This window comes from Mugil cephalus, chromosome 3 (genome assembly GCF_022458985.1).
Source record: "Mugil cephalus isolate CIBA_MC_2020 chromosome 3, CIBA_Mcephalus_1.1, whole genome shotgun sequence".
In the NCBI taxonomy this organism is placed as follows: domain Eukaryota; kingdom Metazoa; phylum Chordata; class Actinopteri; order Mugiliformes; family Mugilidae; genus Mugil; species Mugil cephalus.
Window position 1 is genome coordinate 12,398,395 of NC_061772.1, and position 21,770 is coordinate 12,420,164.

General features: G+C 41.8%; 3 protein-coding genes across 6 annotated transcripts; 1 reads left to right on the forward strand and 2 right to left on the reverse strand.

The window, feature by feature from the left end:
* The first annotated feature begins 774 nt into the window (after nt 1-774).
* Nucleotides 775-6,374, forward strand: styx (serine/threonine/tyrosine interacting protein). 2 transcript variants are annotated; one of them, XM_047579733.1, is made up of 11 exons: nt 775-1,000; nt 1,302-1,334; nt 2,023-2,076; nt 2,178-2,275; nt 2,373-2,433; nt 2,526-2,562; nt 2,643-2,682; nt 3,108-3,158; nt 3,793-3,865; nt 5,236-5,329; nt 5,809-6,374. In XM_047579733.1, the coding sequence occupies exons 1-11, from the start codon at nt 941-943 to the stop codon at nt 5,883-5,885; spliced, it is 678 nt and encodes a 225-aa protein (XP_047435689.1). In that variant the 5' UTR covers nt 775-940; the 3' UTR covers nt 5,886-6,374. The 2 variants fall into 2 exon arrangements, with proteins under 2 accessions (XP_047435689.1, XP_047435691.1); XM_047579735.1 differs by having other exon boundaries at nt 777-1,000; nt 5,812-6,374.
* A 177-nt stretch (nt 6,375-6,551) lies between these two features.
* On the reverse strand, nt 6,552-10,657 carry gnpnat1 (glucosamine-phosphate N-acetyltransferase 1). 2 transcript variants are annotated; one of them, XM_047579737.1, is made up of 6 exons: nt 10,497-10,657; nt 9,329-9,494; nt 9,098-9,160; nt 8,787-8,914; nt 8,471-8,532; nt 6,552-7,599 (listed from the first exon to the last, which is right to left on the reverse strand). In XM_047579737.1, exons 2-6 carry the CDS (start codon nt 9,480-9,482, stop codon nt 7,452-7,454), a joined length of 555 nt encoding a protein of 184 aa, XP_047435693.1. In that variant the 5' UTR covers nt 9,483-9,494; nt 10,497-10,657; the 3' UTR covers nt 6,552-7,451. The 2 variants fall into 2 exon arrangements, with proteins under 2 accessions (XP_047435693.1, XP_047435692.1); XM_047579736.1 differs by having other exon boundaries at nt 10,489-10,654.
* A 374-nt stretch (nt 10,658-11,031) lies between these two features.
* On the reverse strand, nt 11,032-21,214 carry LOC125004907 (E3 ubiquitin-protein ligase AMFR-like). Of its 2 annotated transcripts, none has more exons than XM_047579731.1 (14): nt 21,054-21,214; nt 19,707-20,016; nt 19,510-19,602; nt 19,148-19,312; nt 16,445-16,597; nt 16,102-16,142; nt 15,416-15,548; nt 15,181-15,314; nt 14,939-15,049; nt 14,196-14,383; nt 14,006-14,109; nt 13,631-13,765; nt 13,309-13,499; nt 11,032-13,141 (listed from the first exon to the last, which is right to left on the reverse strand). In XM_047579731.1, the coding sequence occupies exons 2-14, from the start codon at nt 19,959-19,961 to the stop codon at nt 12,985-12,987; spliced, it is 1,860 nt and encodes a 619-aa protein (XP_047435687.1). In that variant the 5' UTR covers nt 19,962-20,016; nt 21,054-21,214; the 3' UTR covers nt 11,032-12,984. The 2 variants fall into 2 exon arrangements, with proteins under 2 accessions (XP_047435687.1, XP_047435688.1); XM_047579732.1 differs by lacking the exon at nt 21,054-21,214 and adding an exon at nt 20,713-20,847.
* Between the last annotated feature and the right edge of the window lie 556 nt (nt 21,215-21,770).

Genomic DNA, 21,770 nt, shown 5'->3' on the forward strand with positions numbered 1-21,770 from the left:
AGGTCTGTCAAGGTTCTCAGTCGTATATATCCAATAAAAGCGTTCTACCAGGTTCTACAAGGCCTGGACAGACCAGCTTAATGAGAGGACTGGTGGCTACAGACTGGTTTGTTACTTGTAGCTGTTTGTCAGCTTCCTGCCATCACTAACCTACAGCAACCATTATGTTAACGCTGTCACAGTTTAGCTAGCTAGTTACTAATGCAGTTTCCACGAACACCAACTCATTAAAAGTTGAGTGTAGATACAATTCAGTTAATTCGGTTAATGTGCAACGTGTGGAGTCACATCTATAACGCAACAGAGTGTAACGTGACTGGCCTGGACGTTAGATGAAGTAAGGCAGGGATCGATCGATTGCTTCTCCTTGGTTACCTGTATGTTGAGACTGGCTCTTTTTGAGGTTGTGTTTTTGAGGTTGGATATTTAAGGTTGAATTTTTTTGTAAACTGAATTTATTTAGAAACTACTACTACTACTACTACTACTACTAATAATAATAATAATATCACAAAAAAAAAAAGATAAATAATATTGTCAAACCTTTACTCTAGGGAGTGGGTAGAAGCGTAGGGTCACCGTAAAAAAAATAAAAAAATAAAAATAAAATGACATATGAGTAAAGCTTAACACGTGTTAGAAAAAGAAACACGTTAGCTGTATTTTATTTTATTGTATTTTATTTGTGTTTTTATTTACTTTGTCTGTAAATTGACCACGAGACGTCGTTGTTACTCTCTCTCCCTCTCTCTCTCTCTTTCCACGCGCCGGGCTTGGCAGCCTGCCGCGAGGTCACGTGACACATATGTCAGGGGCCAGCATGGCGGACATTCATGTGGAGCCTCGAAACAAACCGCACCGATTGTCCAGCTAACCCCGCCGCGAGGAACACCGATACCACGCGCGTAGCCGGGCCGCCGGTGCCCGAACTGACCGCAGAATGGACGAGGACAACAAACCCCAGTTCCCGTCTCTGCCCGCAGCCAGGGAGGACCTTCTGGTGAGAGAGCACAGTAGCCACGGCCACCGAGTCAGTCCGACAAGCTAACCCGAGCTAGCCTCCGCTCCCGTCTTATTTTCCTCAGCGGGAAGTTACGCTCGTCTTCAGGGCTCGTAGCATGTTAACGTGGAAATGTTGAACAGCCTCGCGTCTTTCTTTTACCGCGTCCGTGTCAGTGTTTCCCTACCAGCGCAGCGCATAGTAGCTAACTAACACTAGCCACGTATGTGCACAAGGTAAACGAGCATACACCCCACCCCTGTCTCACTAAAACCTTGCATTTTCATTCCCATTTTTACAGGACTGGTCTTATCCAATGAGACGAGAAATGCAGGTATGTACGTCTGTGTAGAGGAGGTTAACCTGGTTTATTCTAGTCGGTATTCACCATGACACATTTAACATTTTCATCAAATTCCCCACGCTACTGGTGGCAACTGGAGGTTGGAAACCCTTAACATGCATTACAGGTTTTAAGAAATGCACACACTCACTGGCCAGTTCATTGGGAACAGTAGTCAAATCATGATGCATAGCAGTAAAACTAATAAACCCCTCCTCATGACTTGTAAGGTCAAGTTTATGTTGAGACGAGGAGGATGGAGTTTGCGGTGCTGCTGAACTGGATTGTTTCTGTTATTTATGAACTGACTGAAATTGAGTCAAAATAAAAGAAGCATGTGTGGGAACAACACGGTAGCAATAGTACTACAAACCACAGCCTTCAAAATGAAAGTGCAGCTGAATCAACAGCTCTCTGATATTTCAATCCAGTGCTGATTTATGAAGCCAAGACTTAGTGCACGACTGTTTTAGTAGAATGCATTCGTTTTCACTGGTGTACCTAATGAACTGGTAAATGAGTGTATACTGACTCAGAGAACTTTAATGCACAAGTGTTCTGCCCACGGACATTCACAGATCATGCTTTTTTGTCTTTAACACACTGCTGCACGTCTACTGACACGTGATAAATGCACGAAGATGTTAATTTGGTCGTGCTCTTGTATCTTTCTGTTCAGGAGATATTGCCAGGACTGTTTTTAGGTCCCTACTCTGCTGCAATGAAAAGCAAGGTAACTCTTATAGAATGTAACTAACAACAACAACAACAAAAAATACATTTCACATTTATTTATGGCTTATCACGCTTCTTCTTTTCTTTTCCTTCTCCCAGCTGCCAATTCTTGAGAGACAGGGCATAACGCATATTGTGTGTGTCCGGCAAAACATTGAAGCCAATTTTATTAAACCTAATTTCCCTCATACATTTAGGTAAGTAGGAAAGCCCCGGGTTGCATTTCATGCGACACACTTTCTGCACTACTTATTTCGTTTGACAATGACACTTAATTTCATGACTTTCTTGCAGATACCTTGTGTTAGATATTGCTGACAATCCAATGGAAAACATAATCCGCTTTTTTCCTATGGTGAGTGGCCCTTATGCTCCTTTCTTGCCAAGCTTTTCACTCACTGCAAGATGTGCCGTTCATTTCGTTCTGTTTCATTCTCCTCCGGACAGACTAAAGAATTTATCGATAGCTGCTTAGCAACAGAGGGTAAGGATGAGTGCAGTTCCCCTTTGTCACGCTCAGAATGTCGAGTTTGTTATCAATAATCTCTTCTCTTGCTCCGTTAGGAAAGGTACTGGTTCACGGTAATGCAGGGATATCAAGAAGGTGAGGCTTGTTTTTTTGTTTTATTTTTTTTTAATGAGATCATATTCGGTTTCACTTCCTGCATTGAATGTCATTATGTAATGTATCAACACCGCTGCCACAGCAGTGAAGACACAAACTCCTACATTCAGTAAAAACAAGACCGTTTGAAGCTGCGTGGTCACTGATGCTCATTTTGTTACCACAGCAACTCATGCAGATAGGCTGGTGCATCTGGACACAAGACAAGACAGTCCAGGCAAAATATCTGCTTTGAGAAACAAAAGTGATTCGCTTTAAGTCTTAGCACAGCTTTAGAGAACCACGTGAGAATATTCGACGCAGAGGTGGAATAAAAGGAAGCTGTTACACGGACGGATGCATTCTCACATTGCTAACCTGAGTAACCTTACCTCGCTGCGTCTGCTCTGTTTGTTGTCTTTTAGTGCTGCCTTAGTGATTGCATACCTTATGGAAACATTTGGGATTAAATACAGGTGAGTTTATATTTCCTCAAAGCAGATGATTGTTTTGTGTTTGAACTTGGTAGAAGAAGATTAAAGTGTGATTGCTGACGGAGCAAACTGGCGTTATCATGGAGAATGTTTTACTTTCAGTGACCGCTACATGAGCGTGTTGTTTCTACTCTCTGCGAAAATACACAAAACCACATTAGAGCCTATGCGTGAGAAAGCTTGGAATCTAGATAGTTTCGCACGTCTGGCCCCATGTTTTGAAGACTTGAACAATGTTTTCATTGAGCAGCCGTAGCTCTTCTTTTACGGCGTTTCTCCAACACTTTATCAGGCTTTCAGATATGTCACGGTGCATCTGGATACAGTTTTGCATATGTTTCACCACACCGTTATGAACAATTGTGGAAGTGTTTCATTATCTTAATCCCAAGTGTGTAAAGTGGCATATTTGTATTCACACCATTAGGTGTAGTAGTAAAAGCAAATGTGTGCTAATGGAACAGTCCTGCCATCATGCTTTGTTATAATGTTCAGTTTGAGATAAACCTGCTTAAGAAGTGTAACGTAGAATAATTATGTGTCCGTTATATGTATGTATCTTACTGTTTGTAGTAGTTTCAGAGGCTCTAAACGTAACCTCTCGTTCTCTCTACAGGGATGCATTCAGCCACGTCCAGGAGAGGAGGTTTTGTATCAACCCCAATGCAGGCTTCGTGCATCAGCTGCAGGTGAGACCCAAACAAGAGATGCCTTAGGACTAATCAACACTTGTTCACTCTATAAACATACATGTATAAGTCACTGCAATGAATGAGTGAACTACAGATATGTGAGTCAGCCCTGTCTCCTGGTAAGGTTGTGATAGGTCTGAATCAATAACAGCTGCAGTGATATGAATCGGCCTCTCGTACTCTAGATTTATAGAGAAAGCATTTGTAAGGGATTCTGACTGTATCATGTAGGCAGTCATGTACAGAGAGGTGAAGCTTTCACTGTGGATACAGGATGTGTTGTGAAACAGGCTCACTCCGCCCCTGGTGTGACTTGGCAGAAATGTTTTCCTCATCTGTTGTGTATCTATACCATAGAGATGGGATAAACATGTGTTCATGCTCATCGTAAGGCACATGGATCAGAGTTTTAATTGTGGTGAATATTTTTGCTTTTAAAACGATTTGTGCAATAATTTCTTACCTACTGCTGGTGGCTAAGCTAGTTAGCAGCTGACCACTGGTCTGCTGGTCGGTTCTCCAGTTGGACTGGGCCTCTAAGGGAGTTTTGCCTCAGATCATGGCACAAGGGATCGTAACATCTCGTCCTGTGTATTAATATACACGCTTTGTTGGATACCTCTTGAAAATGAAATTTGAATGTATTAACTTTAGGCTGTAGTTGTAAAGACCATTTTCACTGCAGACATTTTGAACTGTTGAACTGGCTTTTGAGCCTGTTGAGTCATGGCCATAGATTTTATAAAACATGGACGAAGCCTCCCCACTTCCCTCGAGTGGTCAAACTGATGCTTGATTCCCACTTTGTCGATGACCAACACTTCCGCAAACCTTGCTTGTGTACGCTTTACAGAGAGGTTGTGACCTCTAAGACGCAGACATCATGATGTAACATCCTGGTTCTATAGTGTTGAATAAAAGAAACTAAAGTAAAAAGTCAGAAGAGTGGACTCTTAACCACGCATCTACCTAAAATATCAGAAACCACCCTTAAAAGACAATTGTATTTCATATGTACTTCAGTGTTTTAGTTCATCCCATTCACTAACAAGGAGGAGGTGGAGCTTATGACTTATACTGCAGCCAACCACCAGGGGGAGCTCCACTCGCTTTGGCTTCACTTTCTGTTATCCATGGTCATAGTTTACTGGGAAGCTTAATGGAACCGAGCCATCATTAATACTCCTTATTTTCCCAACTCTGACGAGTTAAAATGCCTGCAGTGAAAAGGGTCTGTGATTCATAGAATAAGTCGGGTGTGACACCACGTACGATCATTCTGTCAGCCATCTCAGTGTTACTGGTGACATTCCAACAGCTGTGATGAGTAATATGTGGTTTGTGTACGTGGTCATTTGTTTTCCTAGGACTATGAAGCAATCTACCTGGCCAGATTGACTATTAAGATGATGTCACCGATGCAGTTGGGCAGGCCGTTCTCGCTACAAGCTGGGATGACAGGTTTGTACATAAAGCATATGTTATAAAATGTTGTGTTGCTAAATTCAGTCCAGTTTAACAACCCCACAAACTACGTCCTCCAAAATGATCATACAGTTGAATTATTATCAGCTTTCTGTTGCAGTTTCAACATAAACACTCACTGAGGAGGATTTAACGCAAGACTGTGATATTAGAATGCATTTATTTACACCATTACACTTGAGTACCAATCAAGGGACCAAGTCACGGGATACTTGACGTTTCTTTTCACCACCACTTAGAAATGACAACAGTGAGCGCTTTTAAGTCATGCAGCTTTAAAGCCATGCTCGTTTCCAGGTGATTTCAGGATGTGAGAAGCTATTTAATGCTGACAGTTATTAAAAGGTTAAAAATTTAATTTTCGTTCTCGTGATTGGAAACTCCAGTCCCAGCGTAATGCTGTGTCAATGAGTGCTGTATGTTCAGTTCTGTTTTTCATCGTCACATGTCTTCAGCAGGAAGCCGTAAACGCAGCCTGGAGGAGGATGAAGATTTTGGAGCGATGCAGGTCACGGCAGCACAGAATCTATGAGCTTTGCAGATACTTAGCCGTGTGGCACAGTGCACTCATTTTTACATTTTTAATGGGATTAAAAATGTAAATATTTGAACTTTTTCTAAGGGGAAGGGATGGGGGTGGGAGGGAGAACCACTCGTGTCTGAGACATGGAGTACTGATGGGAGTCGGGCAAATTTGATAACTTTTTTTTTTTTTCCTTGAGCTGTATGCACTGATGGGAGATTTTTTGCAGTTTTATAGTATTTAAAGCATTATGCATTTGCAGCGGGACAGTATTGCAATAATGCACTTTCAATACTTGAATTTGTGTAGACGAACAGAAGGGGGAAGTTGGCAAAAGGGAAAGAAGCCAGGATGTCGCCGAGTGGAAGACACTACCAGAGGAATAGCTACGACTTCATTTTGGTAGTAATAGGATTATTTACTAATATCAGATGTAATGTGGGGATGTAAGGAATGGAAAAATAACTCACTGCTTAATAAAAAAAAGAAAGTCCTGTACAGCTGTCTATAAATCATTTATACCGCGCTTCAGAACTTCACATTTCTTTCCAGTATTTAAATTTCATATTTGTCATAACTATTAACAGAAATCAACACGTTTACATGTGTCCACATATACTTTTTTCAGTAAAACTTCTTTGTTGTGCAACTTTAAATCCATCAAAACACAGTAGATCATAGAATATGTTTTATTTGCGCTGACATTCGGAAATAAATTACAGTTAAATATGTTCCCCCATTCTCCAGAGTAAAAGCATAATTAGAAAACTTAACTACAAAAGCTTAAATAAGACTAAATTTACAAAAATTTGTATTCGCTTCCCAATAAAAAAATGCTAAACCCAGCGGTCAACTAAATACAAAACTTCAAAAGCATCAATTCCTTAATGCTACGTGTCTTTTTTTGTCTTTGTTGCTATTCACTGGAAATATTACAGATAACAGTCTTGGGTCATGATGCTTAATGTATTTGTCATACTGAAAACGTGGTTTCGGTATTCCAGCAACACATAACTGAAAAAGGCCTTCTAGGACAGTGTACACTTTGTGTAGTTCAAGAGGAAAGGGGTCCTTTTCTTTGGTGACAGAAACCGGTCCGATAAGCTTGAATCTCAACGTATTGTAAATTCTTCCAGCGTATTTGCTTGTGGCCTTTAATATGACTTCATTTGATACCTTCTTGATTTCCAACACGCCCGGAAGTTAAAGTTAAAGTGATAGTACCACATGTAATTTGTAGTTTGTCAGAACGCAGCAAATGACTTGTTAGCGATGAAGTAAGAGAAAGAAAAATCACAGTAACTGACATTTCCTTCTTAGGATGGATCAGAAAATGACAGACGTCCACCTTGGAGAGGTAGCCATGGTAACCAAAGGGACGGAGGAGTATGATAGACTGAGCTTCCTTGTACGTTTATGTGTAGGATGAGAGTGAAGGAATGAGTTGGCTGTGGTACAAACTCATCCTCAGGCCTCTCTTAATTGTCAAGGAGCTCATTTCCAGTTCTAATGTCCGTGTGCGTGTAAAAGATAATGGTCCTCGCCCCAGAACTTGGGCTGCTGCTGCTGTCGTCCTCAGTCAAAGAATCGACACTGCATGTAAGTCTCGTCTGAGGCGTTGTAGCCGAACTTCTGGTAGAAAGCCACATTTTTGGGAGCACACTCCAGTGTGATTTTATAGCAATTCAGCTTTTTGCTGAGGAGAGTAAGAGTTGAGACTAACCTATAAGGAGAAAGAAGAAGAAGAAAAGAGAAATCATTTCCTGAAATCATTAATTAGCCATAACATTATGACCACCTGCCTAATATTGTTTAGTCCCCCTTTTGCCCTGACAGTAGGCCCTAGACTTCTGAGGCTGTGCTGTATTATCTGGCACCAAGGTATTAGCAGCCCTTCCTTGAAGTGGATCCTACATTTATCTGACATTTTTGTCCAAAAGATGCTCAATTGTATTAAGATCTGGGATAAACTGGAGGCCAAGTCAACACCTTGAATTTGGCGTTGCGTTCTTTAAACTATCGTTGAACCATTCTAGCTTTGTGGCACAACACATTTTCTTGGTGAAAGAGGCCGCTACCACCAGGAAATACTGTCTCCGTGAACAAGTGTACGTGGTCTGCAGCAACGTCACGTGAATGGCCGGGATCGCACCAGCTTGCCTTCCCCTCATAGTGCATCCCGGTGCCATGTGCTCCCGAGGCATGCGACACGGTCTGGTTCTGATGCTCACATTCCTGTGGTAGGCGCTTTCAGCAGTGAGCTAGGGTCAGCACGGGCACCCTGACCGGTCTGCAGCTACGCAGCACCGTACAAAACCAACTGATGCACTGCGTGTTTCAGCACTTTGCTCGCAACACCATGACCCTGTCGCTGGTTCATTACTTTTCCTTCTACTGCTTTGGAGATGCTCCGAGCTGAATGTTCACTTTCTGCCTAACATATCCCTCCAGAGGCAGGTGATAACAAGATAATCAGTGTTGCTCTTCTAATAATGTTATGGCTGATTTGTGTGAGCCCACGAATCAAGTTCTAAATATAATAATCAAGCCTAAACCAAATGCCGTCATGTCGGGCCAACACGGGCCCTACTTACAGCTTCCCCAGCTGCTTCCCTCTGCACACATCACTCACGACTACTTCCTCCACCCGGCCTCTCTGTAAACAAAACGAAACAAAGACAGCGTTCATTTCGGTCACTTCCAAGATCAATAAATATGCACCTCTGCTCTGCAACGTGAAGTGACCTTTGCTAAAGAAGTAAAAGATGTAAATTTCAATTATGGCCATAAACTTGGTTAATGATCAACAAACTTGATATTAACGAGTAACTCCTTTACAGGATAGGAGGCAACATGCAGCAGTGTTCAGTCTTAAATGCACACAAACTGAATGTGAGGTGTAGCATATACCTTGGCACAGGAGTGGATGAATTTGTGTTCTGTGATTAATGTGGCCGTGGCTACAATCTGTCCCAGATTTGTGTCCTCCACCACCACCACGTAGTAATCTCCCGTTTTCTTCATGTGCTCAAAATTCTCTGGAAGTCAACAAGTGTTTTTGTTTTTAAAATGTAGGTAAGAATTTATTTCACTGGTTTTTGTGTACTGAGGTTTTATTTTCTCATCTAAAATTTATAATCTGAAGTGCAGCTTAAACACAAAATAAAATAAACAGATTCTAAATCGGCTCTTAGGTGAAACGAGCACTGATCGTGACTTACTCGCAAACTGCTCCGGTGTGACATCGCCCGTCTGTGTGAGCTGGGATAGAACCTTGAAGAATCCTGGAATAAAAAAAAAAAACAAACAACGAGAGGAGTTGGTGAAAACGACTTGATTTCATTCATTCATTTCAGCTCTTCCATAGTGGATATTAAGGAACAACAAACACACTACATATTGAAGTGTCTTCGTATATACAATAGGCTTCGGTGTATGCTATCCAGACTCACCTCTGTTGAAGTCTGCAGTACAGAGTGGCCTCAGCACCAGGCCGTCCCCTGGGTTGGATGGGGAGATTGGGGGGGAGAAGGAGACAGTGTTACGACTCCAGTCTACCTCCTGAAGCAGCGAGGGCTCAAAAAGAGGAGTCTCGTCCAGCAGCATTCCACAATCTGACTGGGAAATACACACACACACACACACACACTGGTGTAAATCCACACACCCAGAAAATATATGTGTGCCAAATACTTAAAAGGATAATCTTTTTTATTTTTTTAAATGCGGTGTCCATGCAGCCAGTTACCTTGTTCATACAGTCAGCCTGGATGTTAAATAATGTTTGTTCAGAACCACTCTGAGAACTTTGACCGGACAAATATAACTTCTTAAAAAGGTTTCATTACTGAACAGCTATGAATCAGCGGTTGAAAAACCAGCTGGCACACACTGTGCACGGGCGCACCCTCTTACAAATAAGAACATACAAACTGTCCTATGACGTGACACCATTTTCAGCATTTATGCAGGATTTTCTTTCCAGGAAAGGCCCGGGATCAGTCCAGGATGTGTAATTTGAGAGAAGCCCATCCCACACAAGCATAAGTACAGGTACATAAGGACTACCACTACCACAGCTGCTACTGGTGGCTCTGACACACGAACTTTCTGAATTTGGCTTCAATTATCATTTTTACAACATGAACTAATGGGTTACGCGCGGCCTACGTCTCGTTTCCATGGCAGCAAGGCACAATAACACGTCACTGATGTGGTCGTTTCCTGATCGGTGAGCCACGTAAATCAGTATACAACCGTGTGAACAGACTTATTAAGTCTTAATAACTTATGAATGACCAAAAAGGAAAAGATTTCCCCGCTTTTGCCTTTGACCAAACTGTTCATGTTAACTAAACCAAATAATGACACAGTGTCCCCGGTGTTAAACCAGCCAACGTAGCCTTAGCGAAAACTAACGAAGCGCGTGACTGCTAACTAACTAGCAAAGCGGTGACATATTTAAAGAGTCGGATCCCTCTCGTATGTCCTGTCATCTACACGAGGCCACCGTCGGCAAACCCACCCAGTCCAGCTAGCGTCGCAGCTGTAACTTCACACTTCATAATAGTGCCCATTCTTAACATTTGACTTCCTAGTAGTAGCCACTTACCAGCATACCTGACCACGGACAGATGATTCAGCCGACTCTACTCCCAGGTGACGTACAATGCCATCCGGGCAGTTCTACTCGTTTTGAATGAAGCGGAGATACATCCTCCAGGTGAACACAGTGGGTGTATTTCGGTTTTTCGGCCGCTGTTTCCGCCGGGCCTCTGACGTGGCAGGGAAGCCGAGGCTAATTGGCGCAGCCCAGTGACGTCACTACCACGCGTATGACTCCAGCCCAAGTCGATGCTCGACTGTGCTCGAGCCTGGTGTGAACAAACTATTTCATAATAATTTACATGACTATAATAAACATTTCCATTCGACATGATTTATTAATAATTTATTAGACTAATCCACTCAAATGTCCACTTTATTAGACACGGGCCCCCTACACATGAGACAGCTCACAGTCCTTACTCCCTTTTCTCAGGAGTGTAGTCTCGTCATAAGCAGGTTTATCATCGAAAACATCGGCAAAGCCAAAGCTAAGATTTGTGTTAGTCTCGTGAAAGATTCAGTATTGTCAAGCAAAGGATGGACACCATTTTTTTTGTTAAAATCTGTAGAAGCTCTGTTTATTGAGTCTTCTGTAACATATTTTACAAAAACTAGATTTACAGAAATTATCCACATCTGAACCATTCTTGATTTAGGCACAAAAATACAGGAAAGCTCAGTCCAAAAACGAAAAACAAAAAAAGTATTTCAGTTTTGATTAAATAAGTAATGTTTCTGAAAGGTAACCCATGAATAAAAAAATATATCATGGATTTTTGAAGTTGCTAAATAACTGAATGACCAACAAAAATGAAAACTGTCCAGTTTTTTTGTTTTGATTTTTACACGTTGACTAGCTTAAACCTAGAACCTAAATCCTATATTAAACCTTGTTACTACACACCCAAACAGTGTTTGAGCAATGGAAATTAAAACACAATGAAAATCAGAACACTTCAATTTTTAGTGGAAGTTTGTGGGCTACTCTTTGGGATAAAGTGGAAGGAAACAAAAGCACTTGTCTACTTTTCATGCACATCTCACCTCAAACTGCCCTTTGAACTGCAATGATGGAAATCATTGCGTCCTTTGATATGTCTCAACCAGCTACAGGTTCAGTTGAATTTGACAGTCCCCAAAAATAATTGCGTGGGCCAGGTCATGTAGAACAGTTCAACCTCAAACAGATGATTGTGTTTACTGCTGGTATGACTTTTCAATTAGTTCTCATCCGTGTGAGAGGCAGTGCAAATGAAAATAATCATAAAAATGTCTGTAAAGATTGCAGAAGATCTAAAAGTATTAAGTCAAAGTCAACTGGTTGTTGGTGTTAAGTTTCAAAAATATTTTGCGGCGCACGCAAGACGGTTCAGCTTTTCTACTGAAAGAAAAAGGACTTCACCAATAAAACTGGTGACTCTTGAATGAGTAGCAAATCATCTTCAAAACACAACAGCAACTCCAGCTGCTGCAGACTTGACTACTTCTACATAATATTAAAAAGCAGAAAGAGAGGACCATACTCTAGGGGGGAAACATGATTTTAACTGCCTTATTAGCAGAGGGTAACTTAAAGACACAAAGGACAACACCCATTGTACTTGTACAAAATGTAATATAACCCCCTTTGCTGCTTACGCATCTCAAGGGACCTGTACTGGAAAACAAAGACTGACGTGCCCATTTTCCCCCTTCGCTGAATTACTAAATGCAAACTGTTCGCAATGGTTGATATTACACACTAAATACAGAACAACCCACACGGGTCAAAAACACTTTGTTTGCAGCATTATGTTGATAGAAACATTCATATTTGACAGAAAGGCTGAACAATACTAAAGTGACATTCTCTTACTCCGAGGTAAGAAATAAAAACGTGTTGTTATTTTGCCTACACTTAATTCACAGTTGAAACTCATAAAGTAACACATAGATACATCAGATGAGTTTCTCCACCCAGAACACGAGTTCTCCACCATGAGCAAAAACAGTGAAAACACATCTGGTAAAACGAAAACAAAGACCCATTTAGAAGCTCGATCTAGCAATGACACCTTCCAGCTCTTTGCTTGACAAAACACTCCGTTGTAATCGTCTCCTGGATGCAAAGCATGCTCATTTTTCACAGCCAGTTCAAATCAAGAGAGACTGCGACTGTCTACAGAAGCTGGTGGTTGCAATATGTGGCACGTGGATAAAGGGCAGTGCAACCTTGCGTTACGTGACTTGCACCCATCAATTTTATATAATGCTCCAAATACTGGAATCAGTTACACAGAGGCCGTTTACAATAGTCTCACCTTTTTTCTTTTTCTTTCTTTTTTTTTTTTTTAGGTAGCCCAAAACAGTCCAAAGGCCATGTTTGCAATGCTATTTAGTTATAGTTTTGAATAGGTGATGACCACTGACTACGCCGAATAGGGGAAGGATGAAACAGTTCTGTCAGCGCCTCTTGCGAGGATGACGACGGGCGACTTTGATGCTGAAGTCAATCTGTAAATCAGGGTGAAGGGTCTTGTTGGGTTTGCATGCGTCTCTCTGCAGCTGCTGCCATGGTACTACGTCTCAGCACAGTCAAGTCCAAATCTGGGAGCATGTCTTCCTCCAGTCCGGGTAAATCATCATCCTGTTCCTCTGGACTCTTATTCAGGAATTTCCTATGAGGAGAGGAGTGAGAATTAGGGTAAAGCAGGCAACAAGAAATCAGTACAGTTTGTGCAAAAAAAAAAAAAATAATTTTAATTCGATTTCATCTTTGCTTGAGTATGAAAAAATGCATATTTTCACCTTTTTCCTGTGAAGCAGAAAGCTAATTTGTACCAACCTGCGTGCTTCCTGGATCATTTCTTCTTTCCTCTGCTTTAACATCTTCTGCCTCTCCTCGGCTGATTTGGAGAAGCGGCCTCCTCTGACCTCCATGTTGTCCAGCTCACTGAGGCCCTGATCAGCTGCTCCACTGGGCCCTGCCTGTTCATCTGATGAAGGGTTGACCTGCAGAGGGCCACGCTCTATAGCCTAAGGAAGGACCACAAGGATTCAGCAGTCTGATAGATTTGTTCACGCAATCAGAAGAGAATTTGTGTCATCAAAATGAGAGGTTTTACAGGGATCACTGGAAAAACGACAGAGCAAAACAGTTGTCTTACCTGTGTTGGGAAAGGCACCTGAATGCGTCCCTCGAGGATATTGTCAGTGGTGACTTCCACAGAGCGGGTTAACTGCAGGTCCTGCATTACCAAGTAGGACGGCACCTGAGGGAACATTTCCTGAATCTGATGGGCCTGGTGACCCGAAGGTACATTAAACACAAAGAGAGGAGAGGAGAAATGAGAAAAACACAAAAAACACAAGATTAACAGACCTGGGACCTAAACATACGCTATGAAATCTGTTGGTTAAATATTTATATATCAGGGATAATTAATTTAAGTTATTCAATAAAAAAAGATTTCTGTGTGTCATCTCTCAACAAGCCTTTAAAGAACTAAAAGAATTTAATCAGACTGTACACATGAACTCACCATGGCCATTAGCTGGGAGTTGTTGGCCTGAGCGATGCCCAAGATATTAGTAGTGTGCATTACTTCCACTGAGAAACTGGGCAGCCAACTGGCAATACGAGACCCTGTGAGAACAATGTATGAGTGTGACATCAGTGTTGGGTCACTCCACAACCAGACTGATCCTTGAATTTCTGTGTGACAGATTTACCATCAAAGTGGAAGAAGTGGTTGATGTGAGGTCTAGCATCTGGAGCAGCTCCAACTGGGCCGATGTTCTCTTCCAAACCTCCACTCTGCTGTTGGCTTCTCGCCTGGGCCCCGTCCCCGTTAATGTTCAGGGATGTACGACACGTGGGACACGACGTGTCCTGCTCCAGCCAAGAGCGCAGACATGAGCTGGAACGAAAAGCCACTAGTGTTATTTAGACACTAACAAAAACTTTACATCCATCTTGGGGCTCATGAAAAATCTTCAGAAGCTCACACCAAGACTGGACCAGAGCATCTTACTGAACATGTGAATCTCTACCACACTGCTCCCTCAAACTGCAAATTTTAGGTTTACAAATACTAATATCGATTAATGTCACAGACTCTGTATCGAGTCCGATCGAGGCCTCTTTTTCTTTAAATGTGCAAATCAGATCAGATCAGGTTGAGGACATATGTCAGATTTAAAGGAAACACAAAAGATCATAAGACAAAACCAAATGCTAAAAGTGTTTGCTGTCTGGAAGTACCTTACAGATCTGAAAAGATATTTCTGTTTTATAGTGCAGGTCTAAGGAGAATTGTACTTGTTGAAACAGTGTGAAAGTTAAGCCACACACCACACAGCTATTTATGAAGACCGATAGAAATTTGTGAGCTTGTTATTTATTCAGGTAAGAAAGATAAACCTTTTCTAAGGTAAGGAATCACAGTAATGCATAGGGGCAAGTTATTCGTTACTTGTGGAAGAGATGACCGCAGGGTAGTTTCCGTGCCGTCAACATAGTATCCCAGCAGATGGCACAGTCATCATCATTGGCTGCCAGCTCCTCGGCAGTGGCGACAGAAAATCTGCACAAAGTTCACAGCATACGTATAAATACTGACAAAACGGGTAACGATCAGTGAGAAATGCAAAGAAATACAGAACCACAAAAAAAGTAATGCAAATCAGGAAAACAATCCAGGCAACGCATCATCACCTGGCCTCCATGTTGTTGATAACGCGAAGGTAGTTCTTGTGTCGTCGGACGCGCCGCTGGACCTCATGGAAAAGATACCGCAACTGCATGAAGATGACCAAGCTCGCCATGGACAGCCAGATGTTACCAAAAAGCTAATGAGAGAAATACAGATAAGAAAAGGCGGAAAATTAGATGAGCTGGAAAAAAAAGACAGGGACAAACTACAATGTTGAGAACATGACAGGCCTCTTACCAGCATATGAATATGGTGCATAAGGTCCAAAAAGAGCATGGCCAGCTCCATTATGAAGTCCGTGTAGTAGACATACGTTCCCTTACTTTCCCAAGTCCCTGGATGGTTCAAATCCCACAGATGGATGGAGTACCTGCAGGACGCGACAGAGCTCTTTCAGGTCATGACAGACGTCAAACAGACGGAGCAGAGGCTGGAGATCGGCAACAAACACAACAGCTATAACTGTGCTCCGAGTATATTGGGTACAAGCAGGCAAGAGGCAGGACTGCTGTCGGTATCATGGGATAGTCATAATCAAACTATGAACAAACAAGCTGCCATAACTTTTCTGACCTTCACATCAAAGCAGTAAAATTAATCTAATATTAAAAAAAGGAATTAACATGAAACACTTTTTTTGTTTTGTCACGACCAACGTTTTTGTGCTGTTGCACGGCTGCAACTGACAACAGACTAGTTGCTATTGTAACTACTTTGACCGATCAGACTTGGTAAGAGCTCTTGTATAATACTAACCAGCCTCTCTGGGACAAAGAGGCCTTTCACACTAGTGCTAATGGAAGCAGAGGAAAACAAGTAGTGTTGCTAAGATTAGCCCCCGATTCCAAATTTGCACAGGCTATGTCATCCATACTGCTGCAGAGCGGACTCTACATGGGTAATGAGGCTTTAAACCGACTTACCGCATGATGACATGTCCAGTGCGCACGGTCACCAGCAAACACTGGAGGGAAAAATAAATATGAAAACGATGCAACTCTCGTTAGTTAGAGAAAAGAACAGGCAATGTAACAAAAAAAACATCAGCTCATAAAACTGAACACACAACATCACGGTGCTAGAACTGATACACCTGAATTAACCTCATCCTCATCCAAGTTTTACAAAAGACAGACACAGCCCTGTCACAGTGTGACCACTTTGCTTACTCATACGCGAGGAATTTTAAAGTTGGCAGTCTAGCCCGAAGACAAATTCATGTGTCTAAAGAAAAGCTCGAACGATACAAAGACTCCAGGTCCTCACCTCTGCTGCCATAAAGGAGAGCGTGTGCATGCCATGAGAAGCTCCCAGCAGACCACAGACCACAGCCAGGCCACAGCAGTCCAGCAGCAGGGAGACCAGCAGACAAAGCACCCGAACATGGCTATTCATCGGTGTGGAGGGCGAGAAGGACAGCTGCGGGGAAGAACGTACGATTTATGAGTACGCCGTGTTTCTCTAGAAGTTTTCTCTTTTGAGACACTGGGTGTGATGCTGGGCTGCGCGAATAAACATTGACTGGCAACATGCTGTATTTAATATAAATTCTGCAGATACTATTGCACATTCAGCAAAAAAACCTCCTTGAACTTTCTTCAAATTTCACACACTCATAGAAATCAATAAACTTGTACACATCTATGCAATGAACAATACTTAAAACTGTAAATTTACAGTATTAAAGAAGGTATCGAATACAGTTAATGAAAATCACAACAGCTGAGGTGCAAGGCATGAAACAGCTTTCTTCAATTCTATACCACAGGTTTACCATAATATTTCCCCCATAACACTGACAACATGCCGAAGTGTGTCTTCTGCAGCAGGTTTACCTACTTACACAGTCACAGTGAAACAGGAAGGAAGACAGCTGGAGAAACACAACTGACAAACTTCGATCTAACATTGATAAAAGCATTTATACATTCAAAGCTGCAATGCAGGGACATGGTCTTCACAGCTACACGCATAAGACAGTCATGAGTGGCACAAGACATTCACACGGAGAAACTTGTCCATTTTGTTAGTGCAGTGCGGAAATCCCACTAAACATCTGAAATGAATCCCTCTTTTAAACATCCCTGCTTGCAAGGAGACTATTAAATTTGATATTTTGTTTTCCCCAACATGCTGAGCACAATCTGATACAGGCGCATGTCAATGTAGTGACTGAAACTGTATCAGTACAACGACCTATTAATAGATCCCGAGCAGAAAAGAGTACAGTTACACCCGGACCACTGGGAGACATTTGGCACACCTTTTGAAAGTGTGTAAGTCTGTTGATCAGGTGCCATCCAGTGCTAGGCTTTACCTTGAATTCAGTGTCGGTCCTCATGGGTAAATACTCAGATACAGATATTGTGGGTTTATTAGAGGTGTAGACTCATTGTGTTGAGGGCTGGTTGATTAATCGAATTTCAATCGCGATTTCAATTTTGGCTTCTCACGCTCACAGAAACACTGTAATCGGAGAAAAACGATTAATGTGCCGCGCGGCGTGTGTGCAAGTTCCTGCGCTGTAAAAGCACCGTGAACGCACCTCTGCCGCGCGCAGCTGCAGCAAGCGTGTGATGTGTGTGGATCAATTGTGGAACGAGCGATTGACAACATGTCAGAAAGCCAGCCTGAGCCTTTAGAAGGAAAGAAGGGTAGGACAACTTCAGGCATTTGGAGACATTTTGGATTCAAATTGTCCGACGTGGAGCAGAAGGAGATTGTGTGCAAAGTTCGTTGCGCCGTCGTCGAAGGAGCAAAAGACCCAAAAAAAGCGAATCAACTTCAGCACAGTCCTCCATTGAGGACACTCTTTACAAGGCCACTGCGTATCCAACCGGGTCCGGAGATAACAGAGGCTGTGACATTTATGATATAAAAAGTTATTTTTAAAGTTGAGTTTTGGTGGTTCAATAAATACTTTCTTTAAAATCAATGAATAATCGTGTTTATTAATCGTGATTTCAATATCAATCAAAATAATCGTGATTATTATTTTTTCCATAATCCGCCCTCCCTAATTGTGTTTGCCGTGTAACCTGTATTGGAACAAGTTTTATCTAGGGGCATTTAAGCCAATATATCAGCCAGTTATTATTGTTTTCACAATTAGTACACACAAACATGCTGACACACACACACAACAAACAAGATGTACACTTGGCCATATCTACACATTTACTTTAACACATCTGCCTGCACCCCTGCAAACGCTTGCATAGCGCACACTGACAGGCCTTGATCTACACCACAATGTCAGTGAGGCAGTTTGTTCACGGTTGCTTCATTTTCATGTTTAACTGTACAAAATATCACAGCAAAAAGTTTGTCATCGGTGTACATTTCTGCCAATAACCTCTCGACCTTGTTATTTGCGTCATGCCGCAGAGTTTTACAATCACACCAAAAGGAACTGAAATGTCATTTTATCTATGACTTGCATCTATGCGAGAGTGGTAATGTGGTAAGAATATTGGTACACAGTTTCTAACTGACATTTCTAAAGTAACGTGTGCATCCTGGCTCTATAGAAACAAAAACAAATAGGTATAAAGTAGGATCACATAACAAAAGAGTCCTCTAACATGACACATCAATATTCTTTGAGGCCAGACTGGCTTAAGAAGTGGCCTTAAGCTTTGTGACTATCAATTAAAATGAAACTACTCGACAATGGCTATCTTTTACATACATGTATGGAGTCAATCCATTGTGGCCCATGAAATATTTCAGACCTTGACAATGGTTAAACATCTGGCATATTATATCATCATCTTAGCTAATCTCAGTTGAATTTATTTGATTAAGATTATGAACTCAAGACTGATTAGAGTAGATTTGGACTGATAACACGTGACAGTCTCAGAAATTAAAAGTCATCGAGTTCGCGGCCTACCCACTGATTGACCAAAAACCAACGATAGCGCAGCAGAAAACGTAAAAAAGTAAAGTGCCATTTAAAATACTTACATATTCAAAACGGTCTTTGCAGAGCTGAACCATGAGATGGAGAAAGACCAGGGCAGAGAACCACAAGCACCACATGACTACCTCCTCCACTGTCTGCACGTTCAGTACGCCAAAGATGAAAATGAACTTGTAGAAGATGAAGTTCCAAAATTTATCTTTCAGGTGCTGTGAAATAAACACAAAGCAAATCAGATGCCGCCCTCCTGGCTGGTCTACACTTAGTACAAGATGAGAATATTTTATAGAATTTTCTATCTATCTATCTATCTATCTATCTATCTATCTATCTATCTATCTATCTATATTTTATAGTACCATTCAAGAATTTCAACATTTCATCTGTGCTACAAACACAGACTCACCTGCTTCTCACTGACTCTTAGCGGGCCAAACACCACATACTGAATCATTTTTGCAATTAACATCAAAGAGCAGCAGAAAGTGTTCACCAATACCTATGAGAGGGCAAATAAAGGAACGTGACCATGAGTATTTGTAAGAACTTCATCGTTTCATCAAACAAAGTCAAAGCCAAAGTCCAAAAGTGGATGACACTCACCCAAACAAAAAGACTGTCAGTGACAAGGTACCACAGGACAGTGGTTGCTAATTCTGTGTTACTAATATCACTGTTCAGATGGTCCAGATCCATTTCAGATGGAGCTGGTGTTTCTTCTGGTTCCAAGGCACTAAACCCTGGATCAGTGACAGTGGTGTAGGCACTGAAGATGCTGCCAGCAAGCAAAGCCACACTCAGGGCTGTGTAGGTCTGCAGGCTGGGCCAAGGAAACCTCTCCAAAAACAGCAGAGGCATTGCGATGGTTATGATCCACTACCTCAACTTGTAAAAATGGTGTCAGTCCAAAGACCTGTGAAGAAAGGTAGAAGGGGCAGGTTAGCAGAAATTAGCTAAACTAATGCGTAATTAATAGTAATGCGCAGAGCTATGCAAGGACCCTCCACCGATGCGGGACATTTATACTACTCGTCAGTCTGTCTCACTGTAATGGCAACCAAATGCTAGACAGCACTGTGTCTTTTTTGTCAGTCGGATTAATTTTAGTTTGTATTTCCTGCTTCGCTTTCAACAATTGAGGCTGAAACTTTTGGCAGAATTCGTAAGAGTCATACAAAAGTCTGTGTTTCCAAACCTTCTCAGTTAATCTTACCAATTCCTCATCTATCCAAAACAATCAATTAAAAAAATTGGAAGACTGAGAAGCCAATGGAAATACCGAAGCGGAAATATGCAACAATCAAGCAGACTAATCACAGCTTTTGCTCTGCTTCTGCAGCTGTAGGTACATTTCTGCGGTGGTGCACGTCAGCTACGCAGCGAGGTCCGTGTTAACGCAAGTGCCTCTGCGTCACTTGACCGTAGAAGCATAAACTGGACATTAAAAAAAAGCACAACGACACTAGCACACAACCGTGGTTATTGAATCCAAACGCGTCTCGTACGAGTTAGTAATGAGACTGACGTTTCCAGTTGGGACACAACATTATATTGCCAGTTTTCAACAAGTTCGACGAAAAATGGTAGCCGTACACGTTAGCATACGTACTGTCAATGCTAACTTCCCTGTAGCTCAACACAGTTGAGGGAGTTAAAAATGAGTCCTGTACTCAAGAATCTTTGGCGGAGTATAATAATATTCATTTGGATCAGCTACAGAAAAAGAACCACGTGCCTCCCAGATCAAACTGGTTAACAATGCCATTGAGCAATCCCAAGGCTAGGTAGGGTAGAGTAGGGCCAAGGCTAAATAATGTGAGTAGTTCACGCCCCTAACATTAGTTATTTACCTGCCAACGTTACCTAATACTAGCTTCGTTGACAGCTAATATTAGCTGCGTGTGTTACCACTGTTACAGCACCGTCAACCAGCCTCAAAGTATCACTTACAGTTAGCCGCAAATTTTGTCTAAAACGATATCCGGCGTCCCTTCTGTTGTGTTTGGCGCAGTTCTTTAGCGCTGCTGCACTGAGGACATCGTAGTTGACAACACCGCCATGTTTATTTCACCGAGTAGGCGAGTAGACTGAGCATCATAACCACGTCATCGCGACAACTTTAAAGACGTAGTGATCAAAAATATCCCTTCACTTCGCCAGCTCCGTTCAATTCAAATAATAAAATACGTAATAATGTAATACTTGTAAAAAAAAATTATAATTATAAGATACATCACTCTGTTTTCTCATATTTAGTCTGTCGGGTGACTGAGCTGAGAAGATGTTTCCAGAACAATCGAGGAAAAAGCTTTGTTGTTGTGTTTAAAACAGAGGCCTTATTTTTGATGAGCTTCTGCAGACATTGGTCTAATGTACACATGATGTGCAGGTTCAGTTCAGTCTTCATTTAATTAATAAAAACAAATAAATTCCCATTCCCATATTGCCACATAAATTATGAAGTTACAGCTAACTTGTCACTTCTATTTCAGATAATTTTAACAGAAGGAAACGCTTTACTTAATATATGAAAAAGATGAGTGCCTGCAAAAAGATGATGTGGTGAAAGCAAGAGATAAAGGAACAAAGACACATATAACCAGTTCACCCACAATTCCATAGGCTGGAGGGCGCCGAGAGGCATGTGTCCCGAGATATGAAATAAAC

Excerpts from the sequence above, each read along its gene's own strand:
- styx (XM_047579733.1), top strand. The coding sequence starts at position 941 with ATGGACGAGGACAACAAACCCCAGTTCCCGTCTCTGCCCGCAGCCAGG. Across the intron at positions 1,335-2,022 it reads CAATGAGACGAGAAATGCAG|GAGATATTGCCAGGACTGTT; the intron begins GTATGTACGTCT and ends CTTTCTGTTCAG. Across the intron at positions 5,330-5,808 it reads GCTACAAGCTGGGATGACAG|CAGGAAGCCGTAAACGCAGC; the intron begins GTTTGTACATAA and ends ACATGTCTTCAG.
- LOC125004907 (XM_047579731.1), bottom strand. The coding sequence starts at position 19,961 with ATGCCTCTGCTGTTTTTGGAGAGGTTTCCTTGGCCCAGCCTGCAGACC. Across the intron at positions 15,549-16,101 it reads ACTGGACATGTCATCATGCG|GTACTCCATCCATCTGTGGG; the intron begins GTAAGTCGGTTT and ends CGCGTCCTGCAG. Across the intron at positions 13,500-13,630 it reads AGGTGCCTTTCCCAACACAG|GCTATAGAGCGTGGCCCTCT; the intron begins GTAAGACAACTG and ends GTCCTTCCTTAG.
- gnpnat1 (XM_047579736.1), bottom strand. Across the intron at positions 8,915-9,097 it reads CACACCGGAGCAGTTTGCGA|AGAATTTTGAGCACATGAAG; the intron begins GTAAGTCACGAT and ends GTTGACTTCCAG. Across the intron at positions 7,600-8,470 it reads GGGAAGCAGCTGGGGAAGCT|GTTAGTCTCAACTCTTACTC; the intron begins GTAAGTAGGGCC and ends TTCTCCTTATAG.